Source organism: Artibeus jamaicensis, unplaced genomic scaffold, assembly GCF_021234435.1.
Source record: "Artibeus jamaicensis isolate MK-2021 breed Jamaican fruit bat unplaced genomic scaffold, CSHL_Jam_final contig_2170, whole genome shotgun sequence".
NCBI lineage: Eukaryota > Metazoa > Chordata > Mammalia > Chiroptera > Phyllostomidae > Artibeus > Artibeus jamaicensis.
The window spans coordinates 69474-94848 of NW_026521445.1; the positions used below are offsets into that span (position 1 = coordinate 69474).

General features: G+C 48.5%; 1 protein-coding gene across 1 annotated transcript in view; it reads right to left on the minus strand.

Annotated features, from left to right (window-relative positions):
* Positions 1-368: 368 nt before the first annotated feature.
* NIBAN1 (niban apoptosis regulator 1) overlaps positions 369-25375 on the minus strand; it is a 122225-nt gene continuing 97218 nt past the window's right edge. The window contains exons 7-14 of the mRNA XM_037145690.2: positions 21362-21466; positions 20882-21044; positions 18867-19054; positions 16099-16260; positions 14358-14468; positions 11698-11805; positions 7929-8040; positions 369-5053 (exon numbers count right to left, since the gene is read on the minus strand). Of these exons, the coding sequence (XP_037001585.2) occupies positions 3945-5053; positions 7929-8040; positions 11698-11805; positions 14358-14468; positions 16099-16260; positions 18867-19054; positions 20882-21044; positions 21362-21466 (2058 nt within the window). The 3' untranslated portion in view covers positions 369-3944. The remainder of the gene's footprint in view (positions 5054-7928; positions 8041-11697; positions 11806-14357; positions 14469-16098; positions 16261-18866; positions 19055-20881; positions 21045-21361; positions 21467-25375) is intronic.

Sequence of the window (25375 nt, forward strand, 5' to 3'; positions counted from 1 at the left end):
GCAAGTAAGCATTGTCTTATTTACAATTAGAGACAGAATGAATGTGTCACTCAGTGTTACCCACTGAGAATAAATTTGTTTGCACAGCCGTTCAATTACGTCAAGAGTAATTGCCCATGGCTGTAGTTAGACACAATCTAATTCCTAGCGAAACAAGCACATGCAGTTTGGAAGCATAATTACATCTGACATGAAGGGACTTCCCTGTGGATTTCTTCCCGGTGACAGAAAATGAAAAGTTCCATAATGTGGCAACAGAGCCTCACCTTTTCATCACTGAGGGCTGCTCCTCCCAGCTCCACACTGACCACATCGGCTTAAAAGACAACAAAAAGAGCCCCATTCCAAAGAAACAGGACATCTGGACATCTCTTCGAGGATGAACATTTTATTGGAATATAGGCACTCGACAGAGTAAATGCATGGTTACAAAGTGTTTTCAAGATATTTGCTTTACACAGTGGCTAAAAAAATATCAATCTGCAGTGTTGTTGTTGTTTTCTTGAAGTTGCAAACCTCGGAAGGCAATTCCCCAAACCTGTTTGTTTATGGTAAAGAAGGTGTATGTAGCCCACATTTATCAAATGGACCGTGTTTCTCTTTTAGTCAGGGGCGCCCTCCCCTTCCCCACGTTCAAATTGCCGTGTAGCATGTATCACTTAGAGCTTACTATAAAGAAATAAAGTCACCTGTCTGGGAGAATTGGGAAGCCCTTTGAAATCACTGGCTCCAGCCTGGAGGTTACAACACCAGACCTGAGGACCTTCTTAATCAAATGGAGAAGATCAGGCCCACCGACCTGCAAGGTCTTCACACCCAGACTCTTTAGAAAGCTTTTGGACAAACTGGAATTTCATCCTCGTGGTCACCAAAATACTTTTTTTTTTTTTTGAAAAGAGAATTTACTCTCCATAATGCAAGGCACTAGTCTAAGCTGCAAAGGAGAAGATGACAAGTTAATTTCTTTAAGGAAAGAAATGTATTCCTTATTTGTGGAAGGTCAACAACAACATAGCCCATTTAAAGTCATGGGATTTTTGCCCAACAGCATGTCTTGTGGTCTGATGCCTTTCTAACAGACTTGCCCGCAGGAGAGAGCCCTGGTGCAGCCGGCAGAGGCTCGTCCATGCTGCTCACGGAATCCCAGTGACCTTGCTCTGACCTGGAAACCACTGCAACGCCCAGGTGAAGTCCTTGCGAAAAGCAACAAACCCACACTGATGCGAAGTTATTCTGTGCAACGTTAAAATGAACAAGGAATATTTTTAATGCACTTTAGTTTCCTGTTCCACCTGCGAATGGGACAATCACCCTGTGTAGTCTAGTGAATTTGTCTTCTGTGAAACACGTACAAAAAAGTGCTTTGCATGCTCAAGTGCATCCTCCCGCTTCGTGCCTTGTCCCTCGGGTCTACACTGATGTCCATCCATCCGATGCAGTGACACGCACTCTCTTTTAGGGTTGGAAAGAATCACTCTGCTTTCTGAGAGTTCGAGAAGCCCTGATGTGAAAAGGAAGAAAGCTGGGGAGCTCCGGGCTGGCGGCTGCCTGAGCCGTGACCTCCTCCCTCGCCGCAATTCTCCTGGAGGGAAGGACAGCCCCGGGCAGGGCTGGGCACTGTTCCTCTGGTGCCTTGCCTTGCTGGGCACAGCATCTGACCATGTGGCCATCTGGACTTGATTTAGGGGACGACTTCGCAAGGGCAGGAAGCCCAACTGGAAAACATCTCCCTGGCTGACAGCAAGCCCCAAATAGCCGCGGCACAGCAGAGTGGTGGGTGTTCGGTTCTCACATTTCCTGAGCAGCCTGGCACAGGCCAGTTCCTTGCTGGGCACTAGGGATGTTAATGTGACCCCAGGAGGCAGAGAGCCATTATTCAAGGCTGTGTGTTTCTCGCAGGAAGCACATCTAATGGCTAAACCCTCCTTCCTGCCCTGGAAGAGAAGAGCCCTTGGAAGAGACAGGAAGCACAGAGAACTTCAGTATTTCATGCTAAGTGCAAAGATATGAGTGGGTATTGGTGTCACAAGGACCAGGAGGAGTGGCCTTCACCTTCTCCACCTGTCGGGAGAGCCTTCCTAGGTGTGAGGATGGGAGCACTCGCAGGAAAGCTGTAACAGGAGATTATACTGATACTGATTATAGTTCATCCTTGAAGACCTAGAAATCCATTTTGAATTCCTGCTTAAATGGTTGAACTGTGGGATAAATCCTCTAAAGAGCTGATGCAAACTTCCTTGTTGATGATGATCAAATGCAGGTCTTTGGGCAAGATATTGGGATCTATTATTAAAATTTGTGGAAAGAAAGAAGATGAAGTGCTGGCTCTGAAGCTTTTAGGAAATAAACTGATATTTTCTCTTTTTTAAGATTTTATTTATTTTTAGAGAGAGGAGAAGGAAAAGAGAAAGAAAGGGAGAGAGACATCGATGTGTGAGACACATCAATCGGTTGCCCCTCACTTGCCCCCTACTGGGGATCTGTCCCACAACCTGAGCATGTGACCTGACTGGGAATTGAACCTGCAGCCTTCTGGTTTGCAGGCTGGCATTCAATCCACCGAGCCATACCGGCCAGGCAATAAAGTAATATTTTCTGAAGGACAATAGAATAGTTCTTCATTTAATCTTTTGGAAGTCCATTCCACCTGTAACATTAACAGGAATAGGTCACAATCAATGTGGAAGATGTATTTGTGTCTATTTCTGCTAATGTGTAGGTTCTGGGAGAAAGGAACAGATCTTTTAAAGCACAGACCTCCAGTGCCTGGGACGTAACGGATTCCATTAACCTGCTAACTGACTGCACAAGTGATCTTTACCCTTGGTACCATCTTCAGAGCTTGGATATATCTTGGCTTTTCTCTCTCTCTCTTTTCTTTCTCTTTTTTAATTCACTGAATTCATTTATTCACTTTATTTCCTTCTGGGAATGAACCAGGATGGCTTCAGTAGAAAGACAGAAAGTTTTTCCCTGGCAGCACAGAAAATTTATCATTTGAAAACTGACATTTTCTTAAATTCCCTTGGGCCTTTTAATTTATACTGAACAAAAGCACCTTATCGCTTCTTCTTCTTTTCTCTCTCTCTCTGGTTTTTTTTTTTTTTTTTTTGGTACTATGCTTAACTTAGCGTGAGGCAAAGAGTAGCTGTCTCAATAACATTTGTTTAATTGGTAGGCTTCACACCCAATAATTTAGCTAAGCTCATTCTCTGCACAGTCTAAGGCTAATTTGGAACGCTCCAATGTGCAAGGGAAATTTTTTCGCCTTGTTTGAATTTCCCCAAGAGGTGATTAATGAAGAAGAATCCACAAGATTAATCGACAAGACGTGGAAAGCAGAATTAGTATCAGGCCCGGGCAGTCTCGCAGACCACAGCCAGCCTTGGTTTCTGCTTGGCTTCTCCTGCCCTCGCTCCGGCTCTGCGGTGTCTGCACACGGCAGGGCCCTGCTGATGGCCACGCTCGCTTTCGGGCAGCCAGGCCAGCCAGACTGTGGACAACGGCTGAGTCCTTAAGAGACGGTGAAGTGGGGGTAGTAGACGGGCATTCTCACAAAGGACTGAAAAGCCTTAAAGTGCATTAGAAGAAAGTGTGCAGAGTGTATTGAAAACTGTGCTCCTACTGCTTCCTCCGTCTTCAATGCGACACCCACTCCCGCCCTTGGACACCCTCAGCTCCCTCTCACCCCAGACACTGCGTTACCTTTGTAATTCTGATTAAAATGCTAAAGCAATAATTCGTGGAAGAACAGTTTGATTCCACAAAGGTTTGCCTCTGCGCTCACACCCTCCCTTATGTTCCCTCTGATTTCAATGCAAATTAAGGGAGCACTTCATAAATTTTTGTTTGGTAACAACACACATGCAAACCCTAAATATATCCATAGCTCACCCATTTAGGGTTAGTTTGTTCAAAGAAATACTTTGGCCAAATTGTCCCTTTCACTCCTCCGAGGGCTGCTCTGGGCGGCTTTCCCTCTCGTCCTCTTTCTGTGGACCTGGGAGGTCGGTGTTTGGAGCATTCTCGACTACCCACTGACACTCGTGAACACGGGCACCCTTGATCTGCTCTGCATCTGTGGTGGCAGCTGCCTGGGCCTCGCCGTCCTCCCCTCCCGCCGCTTCCTCTTCCACAGAGACCTGGCTCTCCCCGGGGCCACTGGGCTCGGAACTTACAATGCAATCTCCTTGCGGCATGGCCACACCTCCTTCCTGGGCATCAGGGCCGGAAGGCCTGCCCGGGGGCTCCCTCCCACGGGGCTCCCCTGCCTCTGCGTGCTCCTCTGTGGTGCCTGGGCCCCTGGCGCCCTGGCTGAGCCCTCCACAAGCTGGCTGAGCCTCTGCACAGACCCCCAACTCCGCCCCACCAGCCTCGGCCTCCGCAGCAACAGGAGAATGGGCCTCTCTCTCTCTGATTCCAGCATCCTCACAGGTGTCCTGGCTGGAGGCAGCTGTCTGATTGGCCTCTGGATAAGCTGGGGTTGTTTCCTCTTCTTTTTCGATTTCTTGGGGCACAAGGGTCTCCTGAGGTGCATCTCTCTTAATTTCGGGGGCCGCAGACTCCATTGGCACTTCGATGGTCACCGTCAACAAATCTCGGAGCTCCTTCAAGGAGCCCGAGGCAGAGGTGGATTCTGGCTTTTCCTGGACAGGTTTTCTGTTCTCAGGGGTCCCTCCAAACTCCAGCTCTGGCGGGCGTGTGCTGAGGGCTCCTGCCACATCCTCTACAGCCACCAGATTCTCAACAGGGTCACCCATGCTTGACGTGATCACCCGCCCATCCCTACCTGGCAAAGAAAGGCTTTCTTCTTGGGCCAATGGACTAGGGCCCCCAGGCTGCCTCGCTTCCCCTGGTTCCTGAAATACTTCGTTACTGGCAGTCTCGCTGTCGGCAGCTCCTGGCAGCATGCTGGAGGCTCTCCTGGCAGGGCTGGCCTGGTTCGACCCCGCGGGGGTTTTCAGATCTGTCAAGCTGGACACGCTTTCACTGGGCAAGGCCACGTTGTCTTCAAATAAGTTGTGTTTCTTCAGGACGGCAGCTTCCTTTATCACTGGGGCACCGGAAAACAGAACAGGGTGTTAGAGCTCTGCCCCGGTGGATTTGGCTTTTCTGGTTTTACCCAGAAGCCGAACTCTCCTCTCAACTTTTCTACCTATCCAAATGTCTCAAGTTCAAGTTCCGGCTTACACTCACCCTCTTCTGGGTAGCCTGCCACGAACGTGGAAGCCTAAAAGCACACACCAAACTCTGAATCTCCCCAGTGTTCCTTCATTCATTCCTCCACGCATTCATTTATTCAAACAGCAAACACTGGGCAGTGACTACGGGGCAGGTTCCGGGAACCTGGAGACGAAGAAAATACAGCCTTTGCTGTTGAAGAGCTTGCAATCCATGACGGTAGCGCTTGGATTACACACACGGCCCCCACCGCATTTTATTAGCGGCCGATCTGTGCGGCACCAGTTTATAGCCGCCTGGCCTGAGACCCCTTGAGGACAGGAGCTGGCCTGCTTTTCTCCGCGTACCGCACAGTGCAGTCCTGAGTGTGCGCCAGGTTCTCAGCCCCGAGCACCCGGAGACAGGAGCCCTGCTGACCGGCACTGTGGCCATGGCCTCTTCGCTGCAGAGGCCTCTGCCACACCCAACTTTGCTGCAAACGTTTTTTGCTGCATAACTAACTAACTGGCCATAAGGCTATTTTGCTATAAAAAAGAATAAATAGCTGGTTGACTGTCTTTTTTGGTCTTTTTGGTTTCATTTCTTCATTGATGAACCAATCACCATAAAAGGTTTTAAATAAGTAGCTGATAGTTTGTTTTTTTGCATTGGTTTATTTTTAGTTGTAGGGTTATTTATTTGTTTATTTTTGCTCAGGTTTGGTTTCATTTCTCCATTGACAAAGTAGCGGAGGAAATAAATAGTGGTGATCTTAAAATAGTTGGCATTTTTTTCCCAGATGATGGTGATGTTTGCCCCAAGAGTCAGTCGGTTTCTTATTTGGAAACACTACGTTGGGAAGAGAAAGAGGGGCACCCAAGGGCCTTTGAGGGTGCAGAGTTGAACTCACGTGTCCCATGAAACAAAGGCAAGGCCTTAGACACACTCCACAAGATAAAACCTGTTATTTGCACAGTAAATTTCCATGAATCGACACGCATATGAAATGTATTCAAATATTTGCATTTGGCAATCAGGTTTTTTTCTATTTTGTTATTCCGCTTTCATGTCCCTCTTTTGTGTGACATAATTTAATCTTTCTCACGGGAAAGTTGCCTTTTGGCCAATTAGTTCTGGGCCAAAAATGCCTGTGGCAAAGATGCTGCAGCAAAAACACCGGACACACCAAAACGAAGACCCACGTTCCCCCAGCTCAGCCTTTGAGGCCTGGAGAGGAGGGACAACGACACGAATAACGACAGCAGCGGACACTTCTGACAGCGAACCCCTGCTTATTACGGCGGCGCACGCTGCACTGAGTGCTACGGTGTCGCATCCCGGGGGGCGGGGCCTCCTCGTCAGAAACAGCACGGGTTCGAGCGCAGTCTCTGCAGCAGCTGCGGATGCGTGGTCCGCTCGCACACGCTCGGCATAGCGTGGTCGTTTTTGGACAGAGAGCATCACGAGCCTGCAGGAAGGGAGCCTTTTTCTTTTCTTTTTTAATAAGGAATTCTTTTATTGCTGTTGCTATCATGTCCCTGTGTAGATTAGCCAAATTCTTTTTTTTTTTTAATTAAAGTGTTATTTTTCAATTATAGTTTACATTCAGCCCCGGCCAGGTGGCTCAGTTGGTTGAAGCCTCGTCCTGTGCACTGAAAAAGGTTGTGGGTTTGATCCCCAGTCAGGGCACGTGTGAGAGACCACCGATCAATGTTTCTCTCAATTATAGTTTATACTCAGTATTGTTCAGTGTTATTTTGTATTAGTTTCGGGTGCACAGCGTAGTGGTTAGCCTATCACGTGTTTTACAAGGTGTTTCCCACCAGCATTTCCAGCACCCAGCTGGCCCTGATACATAGTTATTACGATATAATCTGACTGTTTCCTATGTTCTAGTACATCCCCGTGACTATTTTGTAACTTCTAATTTTTTTAAATTGAGTTTTTGGGGGATGACATTGGTTAATAAAAGTTATATAGATTTCAGGTGAAAGGAGCCTTTTTCTAATTGTCCCCAGGTGCCATGGTGGCCTGGCAGTGGCCTTGACTGAGCCCGTCCTCTGTGTAGACACTGCGGACACCTTTCCATCCCTTATCTCATTAGATCCCCAGTGATGAGCCGTTGGGACCTGGGGGCTTGCGCTTGGCTAGTTTCCTTTGTGGGAGAGTTCTGGGGTGCTCCACACCTTTCCCACGGAGACCAGCTATGGGTCGGGCCTGCAGGTTTATGGGTGGCCCTCCCCAGCTCTACCCAAGCTTTCCCTGTTCACACCCTGCCCCGAGCAAGGCCTGCTTCCCCCTGTGCGCTGCCCAAGTCCCAGCCAGCCTCCCAGCGCACGGTGTCACTGCCTGGGTCTCTTCTGTGCAGCTGAGAGGAGGTGAGGAATGTGCTGAGCAGCTGCTCGGCCGTCACCTCTCCTCCCGCTCCAGGCGGAGCTGTGGGCCTGTGACTAAGAGGAGCCCTTTGTCCTTTGTTCTGCCTGGAACAGCTGGCAGAAGACAGCTGCTGGTCATGAGGCACCCTAGGTTTGATCTCTCCAAACCTCAGTCTTCTCATCTGAACAATGAAGCTTAACACTCCATCCCACAGTGTCCTTATTTGTGCTGAAAGAGAAAGACCACCTGATGGTCGTCTCCGCAGCAATGTTGGCCCTGCCCATTTCGTTTCTGTTGCGGAAACCTAGCTGGCCGCACTGGGTCCCATTTCCGGGGCGCTCCCCTCTATCCAGAGTTCCCCCCCACCTTAGCACCAGGTAAACCTCCCTCACCTTTCAGAGTTTCATCGAGGAGGATCTGGTGTAAAATCTCCTCGTACACGTTTTCCACGTGGATCATGTTGGTGTGATCCGCGAAGATGAACTGCTCGTATTTCTGAAGTTCCTGGAGCGTGAGAGACAGAGAGGGACCAGGCATGAGCTGCCAGTGCGTGTGGGAGATGCAGGAAGGACAAAACCCGGGATGCCACTCCTCACACGGGGCCCACGTCTCGAGCACTTAAGGGGGTAGATGAGAAAGTTGATCACCTCAGGGAGTGTCAGGGGTCTGGAGGTCTCCTTCTACCCCATCCTAACCAGAGTATTGGCTTCTTCATTTTTTTTTTAAGTGCCAACAGTACTTACCGAGGTATACGTTGCACACAATAAAATGCAGACATGAAAAGTATGGCTCAATGATCTAAAATACACAAGTAACCTCATGAAACCCCAGCCCAGATCAAGACAGAGGGCATCACTTGCATGCCCTTTTCCCATCCACGTCTCCCTGGAGATAAGCACTGGTTCAACATCTATTACAGTGGCCTTAGTTTCTCTTGTTCTTGAACTTCATGTAAGCAGAATGAGTTGGCTATTCTTTGTGTTGGTTTTCGAGAGTCGTCCATGAAAACAAACTGATTGCTTGGCTATCAGTGGCTTGTTCTTTGTTATGGATAAGACTTCCCTCATATGGATAAACTAAAATTGTTAATCCACACTCCTGTTGATGGATATTGAGGTTTTCCTCCCACTTTTTGACTGTGAGGAATAGAGATGCTACGAACATTCTCGTGCATGATTTCTGTAGATTTAAGGACTGACTCGTCTTGGGTAGGTTCCTGGAAACGAGACTGCTGGGTGGGGAGCAGACGTGTGTCTGACTTTATTAGACTGAGGCCCCTTTCCAGGTGTAAGAATCTCTAGTCAAGGACTCTTCGGGAAATCAGGGACATTCTCCTCTTTCCCTCTGGCTGGCTCTGGCACTCACTTCTTCCTCCAAGACAACCGGGGCAGGATGCAAAACCCTTTAACCCTTCCTTCTTCCCAAGCGTTTCCCAACGGCTTGCCTGTTATCAGCACGAGACTGGAGCAGGGACTGAAAAGCACCCAATCCCATTCCCGTGTTTAACTCAGTAACCCTTGCACCCAAGGGTGCTGGAAACAGTGCCTGTGCCTCCTAGACAGCCAGGGACTTAGCAGCAGGATTTGATGCCTTTGGCCTGGAGTGACAGGGTTGACGACAGGGGTCAGAGGCCACCACTTCAGACAGCTCCCCATGCCAGGGCTGGGGGCTCTGCTGCAGGCGGGACCAGGTCACAGAGGGCTCTCACGGGGTCCCTTTACATATACGCATCTTGGAGGGAAGACCACTCTGCGCCCCTCTCCTCCTCTGTGAAGTGAGGGGCACAGGCTCATGTCTGCAGCGCCCTTCCATGTTCCCGCCTGGTCTCCCATTCCGTGTTCCCCTGACAGTTGTTCGCCCTTAGAACTAGGCGAAAGCAGGACTCCGGGTGGCCCTCCCCAACCCACAAGCAGAGCCAGGCAACCTCCTCGGAACTCCAGTGGGAGGAGCTGCCCCCATCCGGCTCCTGCCAAGCCCATCACACGGCACCCTGTGTGCCTCCTGCCTCTGGGCTGTGAATGGACCTCAGGACAGACAGCAGGGCCGTGGGCCGGGCCCAGGGCCTGGATCGCATCTGAGACATGTTGAATGCATGTTCGATGAATAAACAGAAGACCTTCAACATTTCAGCCAGCTGAAGAATTCTGTGGAGAGAGATAATTTCTAGGGATATTTATACAGCTGTCACATGGCTGGCTTCACAAAACAGACCTTCTTGACGAAATACATTGAACTACGACACTCCTGTGTTGAATTCCCTGGGTCAATTAAGTTGAATCCCTGAGGGAGGGTCTTGGGGAATCAGTGTTTTTCAAAGCTTCCTAGGCAATTCTGACGTGCATCTTGAGTTCAATATCCCAGGTCTAGGAAGCTGCAACTTAAAGAGCCAAGAAAAACTACACTTTAATAAAATGAAGAACTCTCCTCTGAGGCTGGAATGCCTCTAGTTTATCCAGTCTGTAAATCCAGATGTTTAAAAGGCTCCTGACCCTGATACCATGTCCTTCAGGACAGAAAACTGTGGGTTGCAGGTTCTTCAGAAACTGGTCTCTCTTGATTAGAAGTCACAAGAGCTCCTTACAAATTGGGCACATCTCTGCTGGTGTTTGAAAAGAGGAGGGCAGAAGGACAGAAGGCTTTCTGCACCCTCCCCCTTTTCTGGGGGGAGGAGGAGGTCCCAAGGCCACCAGGGCCGCCTTTGGGAGCAGAAGAGGAAAACAGGCTTTACAGAGAGTTGGTGTGCCCACACGTCCGGAGGTGGGCTGAGTCGTCCACTCGGCGGCTGAACTTTTCCAACCACGTAGGCCAAGGGCCATTCGTGTGGACGGGTTGCTGCCCTGGCATCGTCTGATCCCTTTCTATGAAGGAAACATGCCCCCAGGAATAAACGCCATGGACGAGATATGCTGGTGACACTTTGAAGAAGAACGGCATTGACAGAATGTAAAAACAGGGACCGAGGACACTGCCCCGCTGCCCCAGCACATGACTCGTGAGAGGGACTCAATGGTCCAATGCTTGGAGAGCTCCACGCTGCCACAAAGCCCTGTTTAAATTCCAAACGCTCCTTCTCCTTTGCTCTAAGAGCCCCGCACATGTCCTGGCTCATGGATCCTTTCTGAGATGCAGAAATAGTAAAAGCAGTGTTTGCCCCTCACTGAGGGCATCCCATGGACCAATGCATGTGAGCTGGGTGCAGACTCAGCCGGTGGCCAGCTCTGTGATCCTGGGCCCACGACGTAAGCCCTCGGGGTTCCTCATTGCTACAGTGAGGATATAAATAGAACCTCCTCGCAGGGTTTCCGGAGAATCATCGAGCTAACCCATGCCCAGTGCTTCCCACAGCGCCTGGCACGTGGTAAGCACTCATCGGGTGTTAATTGCTTCATTCTAGTCTTCTCCGTCTGAACAAGGATACTGCAAGGTATTACTGTCTCCATTTTCTGGAAAGTGAAGTCTAGACCAAAAAAGAGCAAAAGTGATTGAACCAAGGCCCAAGAGCCGATACCTGGAGGAGCCAGGACTTGAACCCAGAGACCCAGCCCCCCGAGTGAGCTCAGTCATTACTCTGCTCTGCAGACTAAGTCACACTTCGTAATCAGGGCTGTCACTGGTCACCTGGGGTTCATAACAGCTTTAAACGAGTTGCTTCATTGATTTCACCAAACAAATGTTACTGGATTTCACAGAACAAATCTCCTGCAGTCAATCATGTTACTTAAGATCTTTTCCTGGACGGGGTGGTCAAGTTTCAGAGGCCATGTAGGAATCACGAGTCATACTTGAATGACAAACACGTGACATTTGCAGGTGCTCTGTGCTCACGTCGTCACCCTCCAAGATTTCTGTCTGGGCCGGGGGTCGGCCAAGCTCGCCAGCTGCTTGGGTTTGTAAATAAAGCAATGCTGAGACTCAGATCTGCCCATTTGTCTATGCACAGTCTACGGCTGCTTCAGGGCTGCTACAACAGAACTGGGTAGTTGCATCAGAAACAGCATGGCCCATGAAGCCTACAATATTTACTGTTGGACCATTTACAGAGAAAGTTTGCCAACCCCTTCTACTGTTTGCAAGCACATCCTGGTCCCCCCCTCTCCTCAAAAAAGCGCTTGGACATCACAGGCGATAAGAGCAGTCTCTCTGGAGTGACCCAGCCCTTACTGGTTTGCAGGTGGACGCCAGGGCCTTCTGCACGGTGGGAAGTGTGATCTGAACCAGCGCCTCCTGAAATATCCTCTTCCGCGTGGTGCTGCTGTCATAATCGTATTGCTGTCAATACAGAGATGGAAACATATGCTCAATAGCAACACTGCAATCTGTTCACTTTTCCTTCAGCAAAAATCCCAGCCACTCACTTCATCGCCTTTTCCCCTCTGATTTCTGAGCACCCTGTGGTGTTTCCGAGGTCCTGGAGACCTTTCTATGCGATTCTCTCACGCTGTAGGTGGAGATTATGACTGCTAATCACTCATCCCACCCTCCCCTCTTATAGATACAGAAACCGAGACGAGACCAACAACACAGCAATTTCCAAGTTATAAAGAAGCTGGGGATAGAACTGGGGGGTGATTTGTGCTTTGTCCCCCCCAGTCCTGGGTGGGTCCTGAAGGCTCCTGGTCATCTACTTCCTTCATTCTACATCCTAAAAGCAGGCTTTGTGGGCTATAATGATTTCTGCGAGGGAAGAGAGGTTCTGGCTCATAGCTACACGGGCACTGTGGCTGTTAATCAAAGGAGTTCCACATCTAGAACAAGAAAGATGAGGACTCGCTTTGTACCCCATGGATCATCCAAACTGAGAGACCAGAGTGTGGTCTTCAGTGTCACTTTAAGGGGGTCACAGACACACTGAAGCACAGACACATACACGTGAGCAGAATGGTCAGGCCCCGTAAAGAATGGTCAAAGAGATGAAGCCATTTATACCAGAGGTAGCAATTTGGGGCTAAATTATAGCTCTGTTCAAACAGCAGGAGGCTGCCATGTGGAAGAAGGACATTAACAAACAGGGCAGAACTAGACTGACAACCACTGAGAACCTTGACTTTTAACACTAGGAAGCATGTACCTGTGTCCAGAGAAGGAATGGACTGTCATGAGAGGCAGAAAGTGTCCTGACACTAGGGGTGGTGTTGGCATTGATATCTTTTCTTTCTCAATTATAAGTTCATTATTAGTTGTGTCACCGTGATAAGTATTGCTTTTAATTTCTTTTTTAAAAGATTTTATTTAGACATTTCTTTAAGAGAGAGGGAAAGAGAGGGAGAAAAACAGGAACATCAATGTACGAGAAATGCATTGATTGGTTGCCTCTCATACACCTCCTGCTGGGGACCTGGCCCACAACCTAGACGTTGTGCCCTGACTGGGAATCAAACTGGCAAGCCTTTGGTTCACAGACTGATGCTCATCCATTGAGCCACACCAGCCAGAGCTGCTTTTCTTTTCAATAATTTAATTGCCAGAGTTTTCTACTGCCTGTGAGACTTTGAAATCAGGCTTGAAATCCAGGGACCCCCTTCTAGGCTCCGTGGAATTTAATCTTCTGCTCCAAGCACTGAGTAGGGCAGCAATTTTCAACGGTTTTCACCTCATAGCACACATAAACTCATTACAAAATTCTGTGGCACACCAAAATATATATATATTTTTTGCTGATCTGTCCCACCCAAATAGGTATGATTTTGATTCATTCACACCAGACAGCAACTGCTGTGTTGGCTGTTGTCATTTTTAAAATTTGATCATCTAAGGGGAAAGAGGACAGTGTTCCTGACAAAATAGTCAGGTACTGCATGTTTTACAAATTCTCCTGCCACACCTTTTGAAAATCACTGGTTTTGGGGAAAGAAGAAGTAAAAAATGAGTTCGTCGGGTTTAAGTATAGTTTAAGCTCCGGTTCACCTTGACTGGCCCATGAAGCTTACATAAGTCACATGAGCTCTCGGAGAGTCAGTTTCCTCATATCTAAAATGGGCACATATTCTAATTATCTCACAAGTGCCGGTGAGGATCAAATGAAACAGGTTAGTTAGGCTTTTAAAAGGCTTTAAAAATATAGCATGTCTAGGCAAGCTCTTATTATTAAAACCATTTTCATAGATACTTAAACAGGAAGCCTAATACAAATAAAACAATTTCATGTGGCAGGTATCTCTTCTTTTTTCTTTAAAAAAATTTTTGACATTTATCTTTTACTTGGAGTATATTTCCTTTGCCATGAGGTATTTTTTTTAACATATGTTGGCTAATTTAAATGTAAACTATTTGAAGAAATAGGCTGTGCCTGGTCTATTTTTATATTCCATGCAATTGCTTGTAGGGGGCAGCCAATACATATCAAGTGCAAATGCTTTGAAATTAAACGGAGACAAGTCACTTCAGCTGCTGGGCCAGGATGCTGAGGACCTGTGGTCCCTAAAAAGGCCACTAGATGGCAGAAGAGGCCTGAGAATCGTGCTGGGGAACCGCCTGCCAGTCACTGGAACCTGGGGAGGATTGATGGGAAAGATGAGAAAGAAAAGCGGGCAAGTGAAAGAACATGGTATTTTCCACTAAAAAAAAAAAAAAAAAAAAACAGTGGTCATGTTCTTTTATTTTGCTTCCTTGTTACTGAATATATTGCGGTGATAGTGGCTAGTAAAATGATGTAGGTGTCAGGCGTACAATTCTGTAACACATCACCTGTATATTGTACCGTGTGTTCACCACCCCAAGTCAAGTCTCCTTTCGTCACCATTTGTCCCCCCTTTACCCCTTCTACCTCCCCCAGGGGTCACACCCTTGTTTTGTGCTTCCCACAAATGAAAAAAAGGTTTTACCTTTAAGACTCGGAGCTTAACCTTCTCCATGGCGACTGCTGTTTTGGGGGCCTCGGCCCCGAGATGTGGGGCCAGCAGCTGTGCGAAGGTGAACACCGCATTCCCCATGAGCTGGAGGCCAAAGCGACACAGAGACAGCACAGTCAGGGAGGGGGCACTGCCCCGGTCCGTCTAGGACAGCGGCACCGAGGGAGGGGTAGAGCATCTGAGAGGAGTCCCCTCAGCCACTGCTCTGAGAGTGACCCAGGGTGACAGGCCCTCATCCCACTACCTGAGCTGTGACATAAATAGGCATATGGTCACTGTGGGGTCAGTAAGAGACCAGGAATACACACACACACGCACATGTATGTGTGCATGCATATGTATGTGTGTATACCTGTGTGTATCCTGTGCATCCTTTCTTCGCATCTCTGCTCCTTCCACTCTGGACTGGAAAACCCAAGACCGTGGGATTGAAAATGCCATCGTCCCCTGTGGCCATCCCCTTCCTCCACCCTCTGGTACCTGCGTCCAGGGCTTAGCAGGTTGAGGAGGGAGTCTTCTCCAATGATTTCTGGCTGCCTTACTTCTGCACACACACTTTCAGGTGGAGGTAAACCACCCAGAACATCTCTCTGTCCGCCTCCCACCCATCCGCTCACAACTCTGCCAGGTTGGACGGGGCAGGGGTGGGGCTCGGGGCAAACGTGGCAACAGGCTCTGGAGGTGGGCAACAGCAGGAGCTCATTCCTCATTCTCTGTCCTTGTGCCTGTATAAGCTTCACCAGTGTTTGACGGGGACTCTGTGAAATGACTGCCCAGGGCAGTTCCTCTCCATCTTTAACCCCACAACTCAGAGGTTAGATAGTATAAGGTGGGTCACTTAGTCCTGCCTATAACATTTGAGAAAAATAGTGTGCCTCTTTTTTCCATGCCCATGATTCCAACACACACCTTCCTCGCTGCATTCTCAACGCAGGGGTACATTTATCTGAGAACCTGCCTCGCCCTGAGCTCCCCGAAGTGGGAGTGGGCACAGTGTCCAGCCCCACAATGGGCTCCCCCGGCGAATCCGTGAGACAGGACTGTGCTCTCACAGCTGCAGTGAGCACACCCCTTCCTCATGCGTAAACCGCCAGACTGCGGAAAAGTCCGGGCTGTTCACTCCTGCTCCTCGTGGGGGGAAGGAACCCATCAGGTAAACGCAAGAGATCCAAACATACAGCTGTGACTGAGGCCCTGATCGCTTCTACACTGGGTTAGGGAATTGACTGTAGCCAGTGGGGCTCAGTCCTGGACACGTATTAGAGGCAGTGGGAACAAGTAGGAAATTTTCTAATTATTAAAATATAATGTTTAAATTATTAAATCATTTAAAACATCATTTTAAATTATTAAAATCTGAAATGATTGAATTGTAGATATATAACTTCAATAATTGAAAAATCATTTCAAAAAATATATATGTATAATCAGAATCACTGGAGGTGGGGCCTAGCATTTCTTAAAAGCCCCCCAGACAATTCCCATGTGCACCTGAGCTTCAATGAAGCAGTTAATTGTCACTTTATTTCCTGGAGATGTTCCCAGTGTAGGACATTCATCAGTATGGAGGGAAGATGAAGCCCTGCTGGAAGGACAGTTGTGACGACAGAGGTGATGGACGCACACCTGAGCGCCCCAGCCCACCGGTCCCATCCACCAGTGCCCGCTCCCCCTGGCTGCGTCCTCAGCCCCAGGATGCCCCCGGGGCGCCCACCTCCTGCATGTAGTTCTGTGTCTGCTGCACCACCAGGTCGACGTGGGGGAATCTGAAGCGGCTCTTGAGGTCCTGCAGGCGCTCCTGAAGCAGGTTGACTTGGACGTAACAAGGCTCCATCTTCACAGAATCCAGTGGCAGATTCATAAGCCGGTCCAGATGCTACGTTTGGGGAAGGGGGAAAATGAAACATCTTCAGACTCAGGAGCAATGCTACACACATATTACATACTCCGTAAATTCTCAGCAGTCCAACAGGTGTTGTTAGAGTGAATCACTTCCCAATCACTGCATCTGTGACTGCTTCAGATGTCTTCCTCCCTGCAGTGGGTCCCCAGGTCAGCCCTGCTGCTCGGGCAGAGGCCGGAGAAGAACCAAGGGGATGATGGGACAACCCAGGGATGCACCCAGGTGTCCAGTCTTCATATGCTTTTGATGGACTGCCTCCCAGCTCCCACTTCCAGAACTCAAGAGCTAGCAGGTAGGTCCTTTGTAACATGAGATGTTACCGAGCCCATGAGTTCCCACAGCCTTTATAAAGGAGTGCCATCCCTCTCAGAAAATCCCAGCGAGGTCAGAGTGACCTCCGGACTGCTGGACGTGAGGCCAGAGTCCCCAGAGTTCCCTGAGGCCCTGTCAGGACGCAGGGCACTTCCCACTGCTTCAGGCTCTCTATGGTGCTAGTGGACAGGACGTAGGAGGTAGGAGGAGCCTGGTCAGGGAGCGGTACCCAGTTTCATACACCTGGGTCCCTCCTTCTCTAGTTTGTGCAAGCGCAGACCTGACTACGGAGGCTTCCAGGGAGGGGCTGGCGACAGACCTGTTCTCCCAGTGACCCCAGGGGTCGCCGACACACTCAGACACTATGAGTGCTGTCGCCAACAGCGTGAGTTTTACTTCCCACGCTTATTCTAAAATGAGTTAAAACCGAATACTGGAGAGCTGGAATAAACGAGAAAGCAGGTGCAGATAGACAGGAAGAAAGGTGCTGGAAATGGAGGCCAGGGGAGGATTGCAGAGTCCAGGGGGTGCTGTCTCGTTTTCAGGGCGCAGGTCAGAGGTCAGTCGGCATTCCCCGATGGCTCTGAACAGAAGTTTAAAGGGGGCTCGTTGTCACTGTGTTCGTAATGGGAAAGTATCGCCCCCTTTAAGAAGTGGTAACAGACAGCCCAGCTAAGGTGGAATTAATGGTGCTTGAACTTGACCCTCATCACAACACACGTCATGGGACTATTTTTAAGAAACACCAGTTAGGCAGACAAGAGAGGAAAAATGGGTTGCCACTTTGCTCCTAGCAAGTTGGTGAAAGTTTGAACCAGTGAGAAGACTTATTTCTGATGGGAATATGGAGGGGAACATCTTTCCACCACACACAGTCGGTAGAAATGTGGATTTTAAACCCCTTTTTTGGAACACAAATGATAACATCTGTTAATGTGAGGGATGAACCCACCTTTCCACCTACCCATCCTGTCCTAGGAATCTACCCTGTACAAACAGAAGCACCAGGTGTGAGAATGTACATTACAAGGCTCCTTGCCACAGCTTTGTCCTATGGTGGTGACCTTAAGACGGTTGACTAAATCACACATGCAATGTTACGCAGCCATTACAATGAATGACTTAGAACTAGAACAGTCAACTTGGAAACAGTTCCATGGGGCACTGTGGAGTGAGAATACTGATAAGCACAGTAGTCTGGGTGATATAATCCCAGTTGGCTAAGACCAAGCAATGTAAAACAATGGCTTGTGGATGTGCGCGTGTTACAGGTTGTAAACCGTGGGGAGTTACAGGGTGGCATGTGCCGAGGTGTGGACACTGATTACTTGAGGGGAGGTGGGTGGCGTGTGGGGAGGAGCGAGAGTAAAGTCACATTTAAAAAGAAGGCTGCGATAAAAAACGTCAAAATAGATACAAATGAGCTCGTTGATGACAATGCCATGCGTGGGTATGCACAGAGGAGTAAGAAAGGAAAAGGGACAGACATATCTGGTCTTATCCACTGACTGGTAGGGATGTCCATCATGTGTCAAGTGTAAAGCCAAGTCAACAAGTTGTGTCTGTCAGGGCTTCTCACACTTCCGGGTGCATCAACCCTCTGGAAGTCTCATTAGAATGCACTGCTGGGCCCACCCCCAGAGCTTCTGATTCGGTAGATCTTTGGGGGCGGGGCTAATAATTTGCATGATTAACAGGCAGGTGATGATGCCGCTGTGGGTCTAAGGACCACACTTTGAGAAACATCGGTTTTTATCATGAGCCTGTATTTTCAGAAACAAACCAACCAACCAACAAAACTTATATAAATGAGGCTACATGCTTGTATATTTGTATGAACAAGGAAAAAGTATGTGAAAACACATTCTAAGCTGCTTATGTTAGTTAATTCAGGGAGTTGGGCGGGGAGGTGGCCTAGGAATTGGAGGTGAACAAGGGTCAGGTGGGTATGGCTGGTTCATTTTGCATATATATATACATATACATATATATATATTCATGTAATTATTTTTGCGACTTAAAACCATTAATAAGTGAAAAGGGATGGCTGGATGGATGAGTGGGTTGTGAAGGGGTGGAAGGCAGACCAGATGAATGGATGGAAGGCAGACCAGATGAAGGGATGGAAGGCAGATGCGCAGAAGGGAGGAAGGGAGGGGCAGTGGGAGGAGGGAAGGAAGGAAGAAGAGATGGATGCTGATACAGCCCATGGAAAAGGCAGCCTCGGGCAGACCATTCGCACTGAAGTCCTTGGCTTCACATCCTACCTCCTTCAGCTGGGCACCGTCTTTGCTGGTCTGAAAGTTCTGGCTCAGTTCATCCACCTCCTTTTCAAAGAGGGAGCGTACTTCACTGAACCCCGAGCTCACGGGCCCCATGAGCTCCTCCAGAATGGATGCCAGGAACGGCTGCACGCTCTCCGCACAGCTTTTCTCTGCTGGCTGGGCCACCATCGCTGCGGGAAGAAAGAACCAGAAAACTGCGACTTACGGCAAAATCGGATTCAAGGGCGCTTGGGCCCGGCCAGAGGGGGCTGGTTACCCCACAGAGCCCCTGGCCAGCAAGCTCTGACGGCACTGCAGACCAGCACAGTGAGCTCCGCACTGGCATTCGCCAGAAAAGAAAACCATGAGGTGCCTTGAAAATGGAAACAAACAGGATCTCTCTGCCCCCCCCCCCCCCCCCCCCAGCTTTCCTCTGCTGGGGCAAAACACATTTTCCTGCTTGGCCCTATAAACACGCCATGCCCAACGCAAAAAAGAAAAGGCCAGTGGCCCATCAATCACTGTCATTGTACATACAGAGTTTGCTGAAAACACAATTCATTAAGTTTTTCTAAATTGAGGTATAATTGACACATAGCATTATATTAGTTTCAGGTGCATAAAATAATGATTAATCATTTGTATACAACAATTTATTATGTTTTAATTTATTCCTCTAAGAATCAATCAATACAGTTCAATTCCCCTCTCCCTTCCTCAAGAGACTTTCTTAAAAATTCAAAGACAGTCTTTTAGGGCAAATGGAAAATAAATTCCTCTCAGTTTGTTACCCCACATCCCATGCCCACTCCCGATTTTTAAAAAACACTATTTTTGGTTCTGGTAATCAAGGACAGCATGAGCAGTGACAAAAAAATGGAAAGAGCCCCCAAAAATCAGAAAGAGGGACGGAAACGAATGTAACCGTACTCCCTCTTCCCAGAGGCAAAACCACCCTCCGATTAGCAGAGGAAGAGCCCAGCAAAGAGTCTGCTTCAGGAAGCCTGGCAGGGACAGGGTAATCTGTGTTGTGACTAGTTTTGTCATTGTGGTTCAGCGCTAAGGTAACCCTGACCACTGGCCGGGTTTGGAACAGCGACCCCAGGAAGGAAGCCTGAGGCTGGACCGGAAGGCGGGGCTTTGAGGGGCCAGGAAAGTCACGTGGGCTAGTCCCAGTAGCGCCCAACTGAAAAGGGGGCTCACGCTCATCTGGCTGTCCAGTCCTCCATGGTACAGATGGGAAAACGGGAGCCTGGAGGTGTTCGCTGGCTGGACCCGGGCCACCTCCTAATGCGCAGAAACGGAACTACACTTCAAGTGTATGTCTTAATTTTTTATTGGTGAGTAACTATCCTGCAGGGAGATGATTGGTCACATTCTTATTTCGATTCACAGATGTATTTCACAGAGTTATAGAGGATCATGCTGCCTTGTATTCTGACAACTGAAGGTGATCAATACTATTAAAATTATGTTTAACTCATAAATATTGGGGATATGAAGTATTAATCACGTCTTAGAATTATTAGGAAAAAAACCCTTTCATTGCATGATTTGAATAAGAAACCATCTGTGAGTTCTCAAAATGGCTGGCTTGCTCCCCAACTATGACATTTTCCTGCCAGGAGAATAATGAATTATTTTATCAGTAAACTTTGAGAGAAGACCTATTTGAAAAGCATCTAATTGAAACTTCAGAATGATCATGAACCCGGGTCATAAGCCATGACTATTCAGTGCAAGAAACGCTCCAACCGGGAAGGTGCATGTGCTGTCAGAATTCAGAGGCCCCACCCAAGGCGAGAAGCAAAGTTTCCTCCACCGGGTTTCTCTGAAGCTTCCGTGGGAGGGTGGGGCCCTTGGCAGCTCCAAGCTGCTGTTACCACTGTTACCCCTTCTTTTGTAACAATTCCCTCAGCTCCATTCCTCCCTGAAACCACAAATTCTGACTATGTGAGCAGCCCTGAGTGAACATACCAGCTTGTTTTGTCAGCAGAACATGAATTATCGCCACTCACCTCTGATCTTCCCAGTTAGAAAGTTCTTTGAGTTCACAATCTGATCCATGTCGGAACGCATGGTGCCCTCCAGGTTCTTCATCAGCGCTCTGCATTCCTCCTTCAAGGCGCTTAGGCCCTCGGAAACCTGCTGCCGCACCAGGTTGTAGGCCTCCTCCAGGAGCTGCAACGGGGACCCACACGTGAATCGGGGCTCCGCCAAGTGTGAGAGCCTGACAGGGTCCCGTGCAGGGAGGAGGATTAATCCCAGGTAATCGCAACTTAAACAGAACTGCACACACATTCTGACTTTTCTTTCGAAGTCAGAGTCTGTTCGGATTAGTCCTTATTGAGGTAAGAATGAGCAAGCTCAAGATAGTCTGTTCTGTACCAGGGAAGGGATTCGTTTTTTTTTTTTTTCAAAGAAAGGCTACCCTAAAAAGAGAAGAGAAAGGATGCTTATTCTGAGTAGCACAGAGGCAGGGCAAAGCCATCACTTACGCCGAGCCAGGCCCTCTTCCTGTCATTCTTCTTCCCCTTCATTTTAGGCAGAAGGTCTGTCTGGAGGGTTGGCAGCAGCTCCTCCATCACCAGGTGACTCAGGATCTGCGGAGCAGAAGAGGAAGAGAGCCCCCCCCCCCCAGTCTGTTAGTTGGTGAAAGCGAATTCCGAGCCTCACGGCGACTGACAACATCGAGACTGGCCGTGCCCATCCTGGCTACAGAAGACTGTCCTGAACAACTTGACACCTGCTAGGTCAGTAGTTTTCCTCGGGCCACGGAAACCTCAACTAAGGCAACGGCGGGGGCTAAACATTCTTCAACATCCACAAGGAGCAATGTTTTCCTGTTAGAAAGGACACATTCCTCAAATTCAAACTTCTCGTGTGTAAATGAGAAGAAGCCAGTGCATTTAGGAAAAGAGGGGGAACTTCAATCTGGTGGAGGACATCCTTAGCCAAAGGGTAAAGGGGGCAGGCATGGTTGTGGTGCCTTCAGTCCTGGTCTGTGGCCGCTGAGACCGCTGTTCCCCTTGGGATCTGAGTGTCTTCCCGTCTTTGATGTGACTGTCTCCTGAACCCCACCTCCATTCTCTCGAAAGTTCAGAAAAAGTAGGGTTTAACAGATGCTTTGGAATAACTAGATATTGTGGGGTGGGCAGCACATACATGGGGGAGTGCTAAAGTTTTCAGGGTGATTTTTTTAATTGATCCTAAGTCTCTCCTAAAATTTGGCTTAGTTTCATGAAAGTGCTTCTGCTGAATCAGCGGTATTCCACAGGTCCCCAGATAATACTCAAAGTTGCACTGGCCCTTCCTTCTGCACCCCGACCCTGCCCCGATTGGAGCAGTCCTCCTGTTCAAAGTCACTTTGCCATGAATCTTTCCGGGCTCACAGCTCAGCTTCCAAGGTCAGGCTACAGACCAAGGCTCACAAAAAAAAAACGAGCGCCATTTAGGGGAATGGAGGCAGGTACAACACTGCAGAATCATTTGACATCTGCTGCAAGCATTTATAATAATATTTGTCCAAAATAATTGACCTCATAGAAATTCAAATTAAACTGGGGGAATTAAGAAAGAGTCTCTCTGAGGTCACTGCTCAGCCACCTGCTAGTGGAAATACTCATGAACTCATTACATGCGGCCTTTCTTCAGGGTCTGCCACAGCGGGGTGTAACGCTTGAGCAGAGCTGAAGAGGAACACTCCCCGTGTGGAGGTGGGCAAACCATCCAGACCCCCCCCCCGTGTGCCTGTGGGTTCCTGGGAGAGACAGCTGCTCGGGTCAATGCAGCAAGTTGCGGGGGCCTGTCATCTGTGATGTGGAACTCCGTGGTGTGACAGAGTACACGGGAGACATGATTTCCACTGGTCCCGGTAATCCACTGGTGGGGACATTTCTGACGTTCTTAACCATTCTCTGGGGGGAGCCAAAAGGTGAACCAGCAATTGGAGGAACTTAAGAACTTGACGTGTACAAACTCCACGGGAATCAGGAGGTCCAACAAGTGTATCAAAGTGAGTAATTAATCATCCTTGGCCCCCACCCGGCTCAGTGCAGTCCGTTCTCATTCAGAACACAACTGCCCGAGAGGGATGAGCGTGTGATTTGGGGAGCGTGAGCTCAGAGCATACGGACACTGAGGCCAGAACTTAAAACCAGCGGGAAATATTACCTCGGTTGAAAAGTGTGAAATGCAAGATAATTGCCCTACTCATATGAATTATACTAATTCATCCCTTTGCAGAGAGATTGGCTTGAATCTGAGCATAAGCCTGAAATGGGTTTGAAAAGATGAAAATGTTACAAAGGCCAAAGAAAGTAAATGTTCCATTTGGGTGGGCTTAGGGTTTTCTTTCAGTGTTTCCCATGTAATGTTTCAAGTGATTTTGTTCTATTTTTATAACTTAAGCAATTGAAGAGGAAACATATCTAGAAAAAAAAGGAGGGGATGAGAATGGGCTGCCGGGGGAGGGGGCTGAGGATCAGCCACGGGGCGGGGCAGAGTGTGGCTTCCTCTAAGCCTGAAACCCTGGGGACAAGGCCAAACGATGGGGTAGTTTTCTTGGATTGAAGCCCCCTGTTCTGCAGGGGTGCTTCTCTCTTGGCCCAGGGGCTTAATTTAAAGGCAAACAACAAATAACTAGATCTTTACACTTTGCAAAGTGCTTTCCAATGACACATTTATATTCACAAGTAGAAATATATGTATATCTCTACTTGTGAATATAATTTATTTTTAGAGAGAGGGGAAAGGAGGGAGAAAGAGAGGGAGAGAAACATCAGTGTGCAGTTGCCTCTCATGGTCTCCTACTTGGGACCTGGCCTGCAACCCAGGCATGTGCCCTGACTTGGGTTTGAACTGGCGACCCTTGATTCACAGGCCATGGCTCAATCCACTGAGCCACACCAGCCAGGATGAAAACTATATTTACTGGTTTACAAACACAGTCGTCCCTCCTTATCTGTGAGGAATACATTCCAAGACCCCCAGGGGATACCCCAAACTGCAGATGGTATACATGCATACCTGTGGTAAGCAAGTAATAAAATGGAACAATTATAATAGTGCACTGTAATAAAAGCTTATGTGAATGGGGTCTCTCTCTTTCACTCTCTCTCTGGTAGCTAATCTGACAACCAAGACCGCTACTTCATGATGATGGAGAACACAGTGGGGACACACACAGTGGGGACATAGTAGGGACACAGTGGGCAAAAGGATGATTCACGTCCCAGGCAAAATGAAGTGGGATTGTGTGAGAGATTCCATCACCCTACTCAGATCGGTGCACCATTCAAAACGTATGAATTGTTTATTTCTGGAATTTTCCATTCAGTATTTTCAGACCGTGATCGACCACGGGTGACTGAAACTGTGGAAAGCAAACCTGCAGATAAGGGGGACTATTATAATCTCACCCGTACGAATGTTTTGTATTAACAGTCTGTCAGGCAAGTTAGTCTAGGACCTTTGCTTTGCCTGGACTTGTGCCTAAAATCACCATGACCACGAGGGCCTGCCATACTTGCTGTGTGACTCACGACTAAGAAGATAATAAAGTAACAATGATGAAAATCAAAATACCAGCCCCTCGGGAAAGGGGGTTAGGATAGCTTTATGATTAAGCTCTTAGCAGAAACAGCACAAATAAGTGCAGTGCTTTAAACAAAAGATGTCATATTCTCAAACCGGTAATGGCATGCCACATTCCTTAAGTACTTGGCAGACACTTAGGGCCGCTTGCCTCTCCTTTTGTGTGAGTCCGAGGATGGCCAATGCTTCGGCTCTGTGTGTACAGGGTTACGGGGAAGCTCATCTCACCAGGCCCCACACAGGGAGAGTTCTGGAAGCCACTTCTTCCCCAGTTCCTCCAAGGATAGCCTGACAAGGCTCAAAATGCATTTCCATCACAGACTGGCTTGGCGACTTCAACTTCAGCCAACTAACTTCTCTGCAGGTTCTTTCTCTCCCCTGGAGGGTGCTGGGCAAATGGTCCTGAAATGCCACCCCCATGCCCACCACCCACATTTTGGGACTCTATGATTTCATGAAAGACACTCAGGTTCCAGGAGGAGCAAAACTTCTTGGGCCACGTGCTAACACCAGCTTCCCTGATCTCCGGCGTGTGTTTTGCTTTCCCAGTTAGGGTGTTGTGATACTACCAAATTAGCACCTTCCCACACTTGCTTTGTGCAAAAGCTCTGAGAGGTCTGTCTGTGCACAGGCCCGCTGCGCACCCACACACACTTCTAGTGCTGCCTTGCTCTCTGGATGTTTCTAGGTAGGCCATGCCTCACCGGGGGCAGGGGATGAGTCATTTAGTCCTCTCGCACCTCAGAGCACTTCACGAATGTCAGCCCAGAGCAAAGTGCAGAAAGTCAATAAAAGCAAAGACAGCCAACCCCATACCCAACCCCAGAGAGGGCTGACTACATTCCTGCTTTCAATGGTGGAGGGCTGGGAACTGACATGCGATTTGAAATGGAAGGAAAAAATGAAGCAGTAGCTCG